The sequence below is a fragment of the Oenanthe melanoleuca genome, chromosome 8, assembly GCF_029582105.1.
Source record: "Oenanthe melanoleuca isolate GR-GAL-2019-014 chromosome 8, OMel1.0, whole genome shotgun sequence".
Lineage (NCBI taxonomy): Eukaryota > Metazoa > Chordata > Aves > Passeriformes > Muscicapidae > Oenanthe > Oenanthe melanoleuca.
In genome coordinates, this window is record NC_079342.1 from 28,876,636 (window position 1) to 28,888,703 (window position 12,068).

The window sequence follows — 12,068 nt, forward strand, 5'->3', positions numbered from 1 at the left end:
CGAGTCAGGATAGGGGAAACTGGGATATGAGAAGCTGGGATGCAGTGAGCCATATGATTCAAAGCCCAGGGATCTTCATCCTGCAGCATAAAACCAAGGGAAAAGTTCCTAGCATTAAGCAGCAAATCTTTAGGGAAAAATTGCTTGGTGTTTCCCACAGGACATAAACACCTTCCCCAAGGCTATGAGAAGGCACTTAGCACAAGCTGTAGGCTACAATGTGTATTTCTGATGATCTCGCACCTCTCTGACCCTAGCACGAGGATGAAGGCAGCAGTAGGGCAGTAGAGGCTGGCAGCCAACTTACCTCCATCCCTCCACCCTCCTCTCTATCCCTCTTCCCTCCTATTCCCAGCTCCTGGTGCTACCAAGTCATAGCACTGGGACAGCGAGGCTATTCTCCAGGAGCCTTGAAGGGTCAGATAGCCCTGACCCAGCTCAACAAGTCAGCACCAAGGCTGAAGCAGTAAAGCCAAGCCACTGGCTCCGGAGCATGGAGGGCAAGGAGGGCAAATGTAGAGATTTTGCAATCCAGCATGACTCGATCCGACCAGAAAAATTCCAGCAGAACATTTTTGTAGCTGCAGCTTGCCCAGCTGTCAGCATCACAACTCTGTGTGGAGGCCATAGAGCCCTGGGCTGGAAAGCAGACAGGATTCAGCAATTCCTGGATATCACTGCCACGGTGTTAATAACGAAATTAAGTGGGAGAGAATGTAGCAAGTGAAGGGTGGCGGGGGTGGGGGGGGGCAATCCCAATGGAACTGGGATCGCAATTTGAAAACATTGAATCACAGAATCATTTAATTTGAAAAAGCCCTCTGAGATCATCCAGTCCAACCGCTAACCCGGTAATGCCAAAGCCACCACCAAACCCTGCAGAGCCAGGAGTGCCTTCCCAGGTTGAAACACCCATCATTATCCACGGTTGTAGAGCACCCATAATGCTCCTGGATGCTGCAGGGTCCAGGGGCAGTCCCTGGGGGTGCTCCATCAGCTCCTGCTTGGCTGCAGTGTCTCCTTTCCAGGGACGGAGGGCGGGCGTCAGGGAAGTACAAGAACAACGTGCAGGGTGCTGGTGATGGGGTGCTGGGTGGAGGTGAGAGGCTCCACGGTGGTATTCCTGGCACTGCTCTTAGGGAACTGGAGCTCTACCCTGCCCTCCCCACCACAGCAGCGGCACCATCACCCTGAGCCTCTCGCTGCTGTCTCCCAAAAACACTTCTGGGAAAACCTGGGCTTCACCACAGCCCGGCGAGCCAAACAACTTGGTTCCCTCCCTCTTCCCCACAGCAGGTTCGGGGGTGGTGCCCCGTCCCCGCCTCTCTCCCGGCCTAAATTGCGCGGCCCCGCAGTGCGTGTGTCGCCCCCGCCGGAGGTGCAGGGGCAGCCCCGGGCGGGGCCGGGCCGGGCGGGCGGTGCGCCACGGGACGGGGCGTCCCGTTTCCCGGCGCGCAGCAGCCGCCGGGACGAGCGGGCGGGACGGGGCCGCGGCCGAGGGGTAAGTCGGGGATCTGGGGGAGTACCTGGGCAGGGGATCCCGGGGCCGGGCTTCCCCAGACGTTGTACTCGGTGCTGTGTTACTCAAATCCAAGTTTTTTGGTTTTTTTGTTTTTGTTTTTGTTTTTTTTTTGTTTGTTTTTTTTTTTGTTTTGTTTTGTTTTTTGGGTTTTTTTGTTTTGTTTTGTTTTTTGGGTTTTTTTTGTTTTGTTTTGTTTTGTTTTTTTTGTTTTTTGGGTATTTTTTTGGGGTTGGTTGGTTGTGGGGTTTTTTTGGGTGGGGGGGTTGGGCTTTTTTTTTGTTTGTTTTTTTTTAAGGCCACATCATCTGCTTCGCGGAGCCCGGGGCGGGGGGAAGAGCGATGAGCAGCGACTAGCTCTCGGGGGACGTGTGTCCGGGGCAGTCTGCCTGACACCGGGGTTTTGGAGCACCCGAGCTGCACCCACACGTTTTGAACACCACAGAATCTTAGAGTGGTTTGATTGGAAGGGATTTTTAAGGACCACCTCGTTCCAACCCCCTTGCAGGCCCACCGTCCACTAGACGAGGTTGTCCCAAGCCCCGTCCAGCGTGACCCTGAACACTTCCAGGGCATGCACAGCTTCTCTGGCAGCCCCCTGAGCCTTTTGTAACCAAACCCACACGTGATCGTCCCCAGGAAGGGCCATGGCTGGGGACTGCTGCCCGCCCGGAGAGGCAGCACTGCTCTTTCCGTAGTTTGGAGGAGCCAGCATGGCTCTAAGGAGCTCCCAGTGCATCCAGAGCGGATCTCTTGGCCACAGTGTCGGTGCTCCGGGGCCGACGGCAGCCGCGCGTATGCAGACGGTGTGGACGAGTGGGCTCCAGGCAGCGGCTTGCAGAATAGTTTCACTTTAACCCTGTTATCCAACATCCATATCAGTGGTTTGCCAAATCACTCCCTTTAGGGAATGAAAGCATTTACGCGTGGCTTCTGGCATGAAGGTTTGATGGTGGTGGGAATGAGATGAAACTTCAGCTGGTCGTGTTTGCTGAGTGGTGGCTTTTGGTGTTTGTCTTTACGTTTGAGGAAGGTCTCTGTAGCCTGCCCCGAGTTCTGGGAGACCGGAGGCAAAACCCTTCTTAGTCACCATTTCCGAAACAGCAATGTGCAATCCCTGCTAAGGAAACTATTCACCCTCGGTGTCAGGTTTCATCCAGTTTTTCTTTACATCTGCAGGTGCAAGCAGGGAAAATAGGTGCCACTCGTGTGACAGCATAGCTATGTCTCTGCTAGGTGGATCAGGGAGCTTACAGGCTGCAGCAAAAATTAGCCTCTCCCTGCCTAAACCACAGCTGTAACTGCAATGGAAAGTTGGTATAAAGCTGACATAAAGCCAGTAACAGACAGAAATGGTTGTTTAATAATGTGATTCCTGCTTTGCACTCCTTAGCATCAACCGCACGAAGTGCGGTCTCATCTGCATTAAGGAAATGGGAGTGGCTGTAGGTCAGTTGATTTCATGTCACCTCCACAAGTCCTGAGTTGTAGCTGGCCACAAAGCACACCAGTGTTTAAATAATCCAGAAATACCTGGGTCAGTTGCCCCCAGAGCTGCCACTGCTCTCACCGTGGATGCAGGGAGCACCTTAGAGCAGCCCCACTCCTACCTGAGTCAGGTGGGATGTCAGCTGGCAGGAGCAGGTTGAGCTTCATTAGGTTGGAGGGAACTTCATGAAGACATAAGAGCCTGTTGAGGGTTGAGCCTGAAGAACTTAACTAGCAAAGTGACCTCTAGCTCTCTCTCCTCTGCCATGGTGACACAGCATAGCAGTTTCCAGTAAACTGCAGCTTTTCTGCAAACTCTACCTCCATCCCCAGTCACTGTGGTTGCTCTGCAGCACACAGGATGTGGACAAGCTAGCATTGCCAAGGCAACCCCGTCTGTTTTGGTTTCCCCACACGCAGGCTGGCAGCCTTTACCCCGCCAGCTCAGCCAGGCAAGCCCTGCATGCCAACGGTTTGTGGTGCCATTGCAAGCTATCCCTCAAAAGGACCTTGTTTTCCACCCACAGCCTCCCATAACTGCAGAGGAGTGGCAGATGCTCCCCACCCTTGCAAATCGGCTCTTTCGAAGCCAAGGGTGGATTAAAGAACTTCATGCTGGATGTGCAATGTTGATTAAAACTTACACAAGTGGCATAAAGCCCTGCTGTGCAGAGCTACCATCAGTTGGAGCCATCCATCCCTGGCCATAGGAGTTCCCAGGCAAGTCTCCATGTCAGCTTTTCCCTGGCTCTGCTAGCACTGGCTGCCCAAAAACAAAGAGCTCATTGAGCAGGATGCTTCACAGCCCTCCGAGACACAGCCCTGTCTCCCAGTACCTCCCTGGCCCTATCTTTTGGTCCCATATCTTGACCCAAAAAACAGCTGACCTCCCAATGGCAGCTCCACATACTTGCAGCAAATTGTTCACACCCATCCTGGACCACAGCATGTAAGCAGCTCTCCATGTTCATCCCCTCTCTAAGGGGAGATGTCACACCAAGTTGAGCAGGATTTTACTAAATGCAGCTCCTCGTGGTGCACTCAGGTTTTCAGCTGGCAGTGGGTGGCCTTGAGTGACCCCTCTGCCCTTGGAGTTGCTGCTTCCAAACACATCAGTTTTTCTACTTTCCCTTCCTCCCCATTTTTTTAATATGAAACTGAAAAACCCCATTATTTAGCACACAGACATCACTTCATCCTCAAAACAAAAAGCAATGCCATAAAGAAAAGGCATTTGGAAACCAGCTGCATGGCCATGCTGGAGGATGGCCCTAGGATTTGGGTGCTGCTAGATCAGGGTAGGGGCAGGTACCTCCACTTTCTCCTTCCATGGGGTGCACATTCAGCTTGCCCAGGGTGGCCACACGTCCCCAGCTGGACATTTCCCAGCAACAATCAGCCAGGGCCTCTGCAATGCATTCAGTTCTAGTTTAAAGTGGAAACTTTTCAAAGGGCTTTGCTTTTTTTTTTTTTTCCCTCCCTGTTCTTTTTAACTTCGCAAACAATTAATTACAAGTTTAAAAGGAAGTTCCAGCCCTCCTTCCCTCCCCAGAAGTTTAGAGGCAATAAATATAAAGCAGTTCAATGCAGGAATAAAACGGTACATCCTGTTTTGTCTGAAATTAAGGCAGTTGTTGTTTGGGTTTTTTACTTCTTTTTTGGAGTCTAGTGTATCATAGGCATCCTGTATTCCTGTCTGGACAATGGGCTGTCAGGATGGTTATGGATAAGTGGCAAACCTGCATCACTTGGATAATTGCACTGAGAAAAGCTGCTCTGTTTATTTATGTTGCAATGTAACCTTTACTGCATCTGCCCCCCAAAAAAAGACCTAGGTAAAGATGAAGGTCAGGACAGGGAGCAGGCTTTAAGAAGTGGCTCTCGCTTATCTCCCCCTGTGAGCAAAAGCAGATCCGGGGTGCTCCCAGTTGGCTCCACGCAGGGGGTAAGAAGAGGTTGTTTGGGATTTGAGTCTCTGAGTGGTAGCCTATGATTTCTAAGGTGGGGATATTGATGATATTTCTGTTGAGTCATGGAATGAGGGAATGTGAGGAACAGCCAGTTTTGATGCAGCAGACTGGACAAAAATCCAGTAATAATAATAATAATAGTAATAATAATAATAAACTTCTTCCAGCCAAAGCCAAAACCACCTCCGATAGCACTGCATTTCATTTGGAAAATCTCAAATGAGAACTTTTTTGAAAGGCACCCAGAGAAATTCATGTTCAAAAGAGAAACCACCAGGTAATTGGGGCCATCTCAACTGTGTGCTTTTGCAGATTGAAACAATAAATCCACTGTGGTCAGTCTGTTTCTGAGGGACACAGATAAGCCACTTATTTTTAACAGAATCTGAGCATTTATGAATCCCAAATAGTGAGCTTAGCATCTATGCTGAGGGATTCAGCTCTTAAGGTACTGACAGTCAGGTCTGAAAGCCAGCAGCCAAGGGAGACCAGTGAAACAAGACGCTGTACAGTTTTGTAGGTCCCAGGACATCATTTTTGAAGGCAGGTTTTCCCTTGAGAGCTGATTTTTGGGGGCTGCCCAGGAGTTCCTGCCCAAGCAGCATCATGAGAGCTGTGGTTAGGGCTGGGTGGGACCAGTGGCTGCTTTTTTGGGCGAGGCTGGTGGCCTGATCTTCCTTTAGGAGTGGAGTGTAATGGCACAGTGAGGCAGAAGGGAGCACAGTGATGCTAGCTGGAGGATCCTAAAACACTCCATACAAGACAGCATCCCTTAGCAGGTGCCAAATATATAATAAATGAGATGCAAAGCAAGGAAAGACAGTGCTGTAGACAAGGAGGATTCAGCTGAAACCAGCCTGAGTCCCCTTTGTGTCCCTCCCTCAAGGTCCCCAAGCTCTGTGAGAGCTGCCAGAAGGAAAGATAAGGAGTCAGTGCCACAGAGCACAAGTGGAACAGCCCCTCTAGGATACCTTTGGTGTTCAGGCTGTACCTCTCAAGTTTTTGTTACCTGAAAGTGTTGGTTTTCCTTTTACTGTGCCTCAGTTTCCCCTCCTAGGCACATAGGGATTTAAGCATTCCCTCAAGAGGCTGCAGGGGGCTTGAATCCCAAAGGCTGGTAAAGACACTGCTGTAAAATGTCGTGCAAGGGTGAAATAGGGTGTTGGAGCCTGATAGTGCCCCTGCCAGCTCTTCATCTGTACAACCTCCAATTTAGTGACCCCTGTGTTGAACCAGAACTGCCAACTTGCAGCACAAAGGCCCCTGCTCTACTCAGATGCTTTGCCTGGCCACAGGAGAGGAAGAAAGATAAGAGCAGAAGCAGCAGCTCCCTGCCCCTGCAGGAAGACTTCCCTGAGAGCCCTGGCACTCAGCAGCACCTCTCCCTCCCAGAGGGAAGAGAAAAACCTTACGTCAAGCCTCAGAAATGCTTCTCAGCCCTACCCAAACCCTTGGAGCAATTCCCAGGTGAGGCATAGCAGCAGCAAGTCCTCCATCCCAGCCAACCCTTATCCTCCCCTGCTGCTGCCTTTGTGGCCAGCCCAAGGCACAGGGAAGCAGCTGTGGGTAGGGCTGCTCACTGGACTCTACCAACTGAGCATCACCTGTGAATCCTACTGACCACAGTCCTCACTCAAAATACAGGTGGTTTAGCCACAAGTACCACACCAAACCTGCTGGTGGTGCCTGAGGTACAGCAAGAACAGACCCTGCCTCTGTGCTGCCCATCCCAGACCATGGACCCTGAGGAACAGTCTGACCAAAGATACCCCATCCCACAACTGGGAATAAGGAGGGATGTGACTCCACCTGTGACATGTGGAGTCTTGGCTCCTGTGGCAGTACTGTGTCTCTCCAATGGTCACTGGCCTAGATCAGGCAAGTCCTTTCCTAGACAGGAAAGCTTCTCCCGCAGACAATATTTCATCTGCTACAAAACAAGCCCTGCAGAGGACTAATAAGAGCTCCATGCTGTGACTGCTCAGCAAGAGCTGATGTGTAAATCCAAAGGGGCAGGATTTGTGCTTGGCTAAATTCCAACACAAGTAGGGATACTCAAAGCCCTCCTCACACATCCCCACCATCAAGAACAAATCCCAGGAGATAGGAGACTGTGTTTCTCAGATGAAGAAACCGACAGGGACATAGTAGGCAGCACAGTCCATCCCCCATGGCTCCAGGCCCCTCCAAGGCAGGAGACATCTTCCCTGCTGAGGCTTAGGCTGTTCTGGCAGCTCCATGGGGAAAACTGCTGAGGGAGCAGGCACCTGATCCATGTGGTTTCTTGTCTCTGCAGGCACCATCCAAGGACTCTTGTGGAGCCCACTAGCTGCTTACAGGAGCCGAACACATCTCAAGGTGCCTTTCCACTAGAGGGAGCAGCACAGGCAGCCTACTCAGGAGCTGACATGCAGCAGAAGATCAGCTCTTTTTTTAATTCCATCTTGGAGCTCATCCGTTCCAAGCATGAGGAAGGCATCTTCAACACCATCTGCCTGGCTGTACTCTTGGGTCTACCCTTCGTTGTCCTCATTGCTTTCATTTTCATCTGCTGCCACTGCTGCTTCTGCAGACGGAGGAAAGAAAGCACAAGGAAAGGTGGCTCCAGCAGCAATGGGCAGCTGCATGCTGAGAGGAGCAAGAAGAAAAAGAAGAAGAAGAAACAGGATGAAGAGGACCTGTGGATCTCGGCTCAGCCCAAGCTGCTCTTGCTGGACAAGAGACCCTCCTTGCCTATCTAGCAGACAGGAGGGTGTTCAGGTCCTCTCCCCTGAGATGCCACCATTCCTTTCACCTGTGCACCAGGAGGGGTGAGGAGATACCAAAGCTGCTGCCACTTGTGGTGATTTTCAACAGAGGCTGAGGAAGGGCCAACAGAAAACAAGGTGGTCAGGTACAGGTTGTGCAAGCCTCTTTTCCCCCACCATTACAGTATGCCCCGGGGCAGAGACTCCTGCAAAGGACAGGTGCAAGCACAAGGGTGACCTGCCACCGGGTCCTACGTACCTCCTGCCACGAGCACAGTGCACACACGTGGGGCTGGCACACAGCAAAGGGGGTACGAGGCTCTCCTTTTTCACTCACCTGCAAGCACACGCGCTGAGGCACTGACAAAGGTGCTCAGAACAGCATTCACCCAAAGACCAAGCCACCTGCATGCTCCCCCTTCGCAACATAGACAGCTGTGAGTGAAGCAGGCACACACACCTTGTTTGCTTGCCCTGCCATGGAGATGGCACAGCTTCACTGTCTAGGCTCCGTCCAAATCCAACTCCCTTTGAAGACACAAAGTCGAGTTACCCCACAGCTCGAAGATGTGCCATCTCCCAGGCTACCAAACCAAAGTCACTTGGCTGAAGTGACTGAAGCTAGATGCCCTCAGCCCAACCTTGGAGACCTCAGGCACCATCCTAAGGCAGCACAGCAGAAGGACACCTTACCACATAGGCTAGAGGCAGGAAAGAGAGAGGAGGCTGCCAAACCAGCCCTTTTGCACCAGCACTTAACACATTCCTTGAAAGACTGTTTTATACACATTAAAGAGCCCACCATGCTACTGCAAGAGCAGAAACATAGCCTGAGGCTGTGTAAGAGCTTTGCTACAGGCATTAGAGTTATTTATTGAATGACTACTAAAGAAGAGCAGGACCAGAGGCCCCTCTGGAGTGGAGCCAGGCACATGGAAGCAGTATTGAAGCAGCAGACTTGGTTTCCTGGCACACTCAGCCATCACCTCTCCCTGCTGCCCTCGTGCCATGTGTCAGACACAGACCCATAAGCATGTGCTGCCCCAGCTGATGCCAGCAGCTAACAGGACCAGACACAGCTCTCTCTCCTGCTCTGTTTCCCACCTGCCCTGCTCTGGCTTGTGTTCCTTTATGTCCCTTGAGCTGGGGGGTCTCCTCTGCTCCCCACTCTCGGCCGCACCAGGTTCTGTCTCCCCCTTGTCTTTTAGCATTGAGGGATGCATGTGTGTGATGAGAAACCTCATCACATCTGGGTTTTGCCCTGTCTGTACACTGGATGTCTTCTCTTCCAGTTCTTAAGTTGCTGGAGCAGACCAGAGCTGCCAGCCAGAGACAGGCATCTGTGGAATAAGCAGCAAAACCCAGATGGGCAAGCCTGGTCAGAACTGCTGGGCACAGGTGCTTCCAGCCCAGGCAAGGGTGATGCCACCTTTCCCTCACTTGGAGGACAAAGCCACTGGCTGGAAGCAGCTGCTTGTGCCACTGGGTCCCAGCACAGCCTGTTTTGTCCGATGCAAGCAGAACAATGATGGAGACATTGTGCCACAGGGTCTGGCTGTGTGTGGCTGTGTTGGGAACAGCATGAGCTCCTCCTCACACAGCCATTTAAATTGACCCCATATGTGCCTTATTTTCCAGTTTGCTTTGTCACAATTGAAATTACTGACTCCTTCTGCTCCAAAACAGGAAGCAACATATAATGGTATAAAAATTCGGATTTGCCACATGCTGTGCTAGGAAACCCAGACATAGCTCTGATCTCTATCCCAAGCTCCTAGCCAAGATCTTGGAGAACTAGCATTTCACTTGTATTATTCCTTCTTCATTCCCTCCTTTCCCCATCCAGGTACTTTTCTCAGCCCTCCTGACTCCACACTCACAGGGTGGCCAAAAGAGCCCCATGCAGGTGCTGTGATCCAGAGGCATGAGCAGCCCTGGAGGCAGGGTGGTGCTGCTTGGGGAAACCAAGAAAAATCAGAGTAAAGGGAACATGATGGGAGGCCAGAGGCTTAGCCAGGCTAGCAGGGCATGGAGGCAGCAAGCACTGTCAGAGTACAGCCTACCTGGTGTGGAGGTGCCAGGCTTTGTAGGGCTTCCTGCAGGAAGGCTTTTCTGCAGAAAGCATAGCGCGTAACTCTTCAGGTGAGGGCAGTCAATTCCTGCAAGAACCAGAGAACTGCTAGGAAAATGTGGGCATTGTATCACACACATCTCCAAATCCAGGCTTTGGGGAGTTCAGAGCTAGATCTGAATTTCAAGAGCTCCTCAAAATCATCATTCAAACCACCCTTGGGCTGGGCAGGGAGGGACCAGGCTACAACCCTGCCCTGATCATCCAACCAGTCTGAGCCTCTGCACTCCCTAAAGCACGGGGGCTGGTTTCTGTGGTATCTGCTGCTTGAGCCAAACCATGCACTGAATCAGCTGCTTCTGGAGGGAAAAGCAAAAGAGCAGCAACAGCCTGAGGTGCACTAGAACCTGTTACACACCAGCTGGGCAGCAGCAACCCTGCAGGACCTGCATTACCAAGGGGGCAGAGATGCACCGTGCAGAAAGTCCACTGCACGGTCCCTGCTCTGCAGACACCCCAGCCCTGCCTCCCACATCTGCATTTCAGTGTCAACCTTCCATTTTCCTGAACAAGTCCATGCAACAGGGAACAAAACAAATTCTGTGCAATCTTTTTTAAAACCAAAAATAAATGACTCTTGAACTGCAAACAAACACTGTATCTCAATCTCTTGTTCATTTTCTTTCTTGTACCTGTGTCCTGGCCCTAGATAGGAGACAGGGATAGCTCAGCAGCAGAGGCTGTGCAGTCTGCCTGGAGCCAACTGTACAGTTTAGAGATGTTTTCTTAAAGAAACAGCTTAACTTAATCAGGTTAATGGCCTTGCTTTATTAATGAGCACAGCCAAGCTACTCTACCCAAGGGCAAGAAATAGTGGGAAGAAAAAAAGGTGTGTTTGTGCTGTGGGAGGTGGGCTGCAGTGTTGTTTATTCTTACAGAGGATCAGCAGCACAGACTAATTAACCCCAGTTGGTTTTGATCAGACAAGTACTTCTTGGCCTCTGCAGCTTGCTGGGCAGAGCCTTTCCAAATCCTACACTACGGAACTCTGCCTCCATGAGGACAGAAAATAAAAACCTGCTTCTCAGCCAGGTGAGGCACCAAGCTGTCCCTTGCCTGCAAAGCTGGGGCAAGCTTATTTCCACCGGAAGAGACTGGTGAAAGAGGAGTGCAGGACCGCAATGATGAGCAGCTTAGAAATGGCAGAGGCCCACTTCCTGGAGAAGAAAGGAACTTCTTCTCTCCAGGTATTAGACACTGGATTCAGGGCAAGGTGATTTTGGGTAGCCTTAGCTGCAAGGCGAAAGGATAGTTCCAGAGTCCTAGGTTAGAAATATGCAGTGGTTGAGATGAAGTTTAGCATCCTGGAGCAGTCTAAAGATTGAAGGGAAGTAAAAATGCCCATTAAATCCCTCGGTAACAGAAGAATTGGATCCTCACTGGCCATTCCACTAGTTATTCAGCCAACAAAGCATACAGCGGCCAAAAGTAATAGCACTGCTTTCCAAGCAAGTGTCCAGTGCAGTAAGACACTTCAGGCTTCTCATCAAATCACAGCAATACAGAAATGCAGTATCTTTGGGAAGAGGCATCCTCTTCCTCCTCTTCCTGGGATCTCAGAAACAGCAGATATATTGCAACAGATGGGTTCTGGCTGGTATGACCCAGCTACAGGACAATCCTCAATACAGTGATGTCAAAGTAGTGAGGATCCTTCTGGGATTCAAATTCTGCCCTGGGTGTGTTGCAAATCAGACTTTTAAGTGATCTCAGAGCAAGGCAGTGGTTTTGAGAATGTAGTGGCCCTCTAGCATCATTGTTACAGGCCCGCACATTATAGCAAAACAAGCGTAGTAAAGGGGTATGACACTTTTATGGCACTACCCCAACCATCCTGAGCCTCAAAACCAGAACAGCCAGTTCCTCAAGGCAAACAAACTGCATTATCTGAGCTGTCCCAGCCGCCCAGGCTGTAGCACAGTCTCTAGTTAACCCCACAAAGGTCCTTTCGTGGAGGCCAGCTGAATATTGGGAAGTCTCTCCTGCATGAAGAGACAATGCCATCCTGTGGCTGTTCGGGGATACTGACTTTCTGCAATGGTTTTCCAGCAGCTGCCAGCTTTGCCCTTCCTGGTCAGAGACGCACATTAGGAATGGCAGATAGACCCTCCTCAGGAACTGCAAATAAGGTGCCCATTTGCCTTTAGCTCAAAAACAAAGCTTATACTGCTTAAGAGAACATTCCCTGCTCCCAGGTGGAATTCAACTTTAGG

General features: G+C 51.0%; 1 protein-coding gene across 3 annotated transcripts; it reads left to right on the forward strand.

Annotated features, from left to right (window-relative positions):
* The first annotated feature begins 1,351 nt into the window (after positions 1-1,351).
* KIAA0040 (KIAA0040 ortholog) lies at positions 1,352-10,455 on the forward strand. Of its 3 annotated transcripts, none has more exons than XM_056496969.1 (2): positions 1,352-1,501; positions 7,274-10,455. In XM_056496969.1, exon 2 carries the CDS (start codon positions 7,386-7,388, stop codon positions 7,716-7,718), a length of 333 nt encoding a protein of 110 aa, XP_056352944.1. In that variant the 5' UTR covers positions 1,352-1,501; positions 7,274-7,385; the 3' UTR covers positions 7,719-10,455. The 3 variants fall into 3 exon arrangements, with proteins under 3 accessions (XP_056352944.1, XP_056352945.1, XP_056352943.1); XM_056496970.1 differs by lacking the exon at positions 1,352-1,501 and adding an exon at positions 1,796-2,325; XM_056496968.1 differs by lacking the exon at positions 1,352-1,501 and adding an exon at positions 5,932-6,444.
* Positions 10,456-12,068: the final 1,613 nt, after the last annotated feature.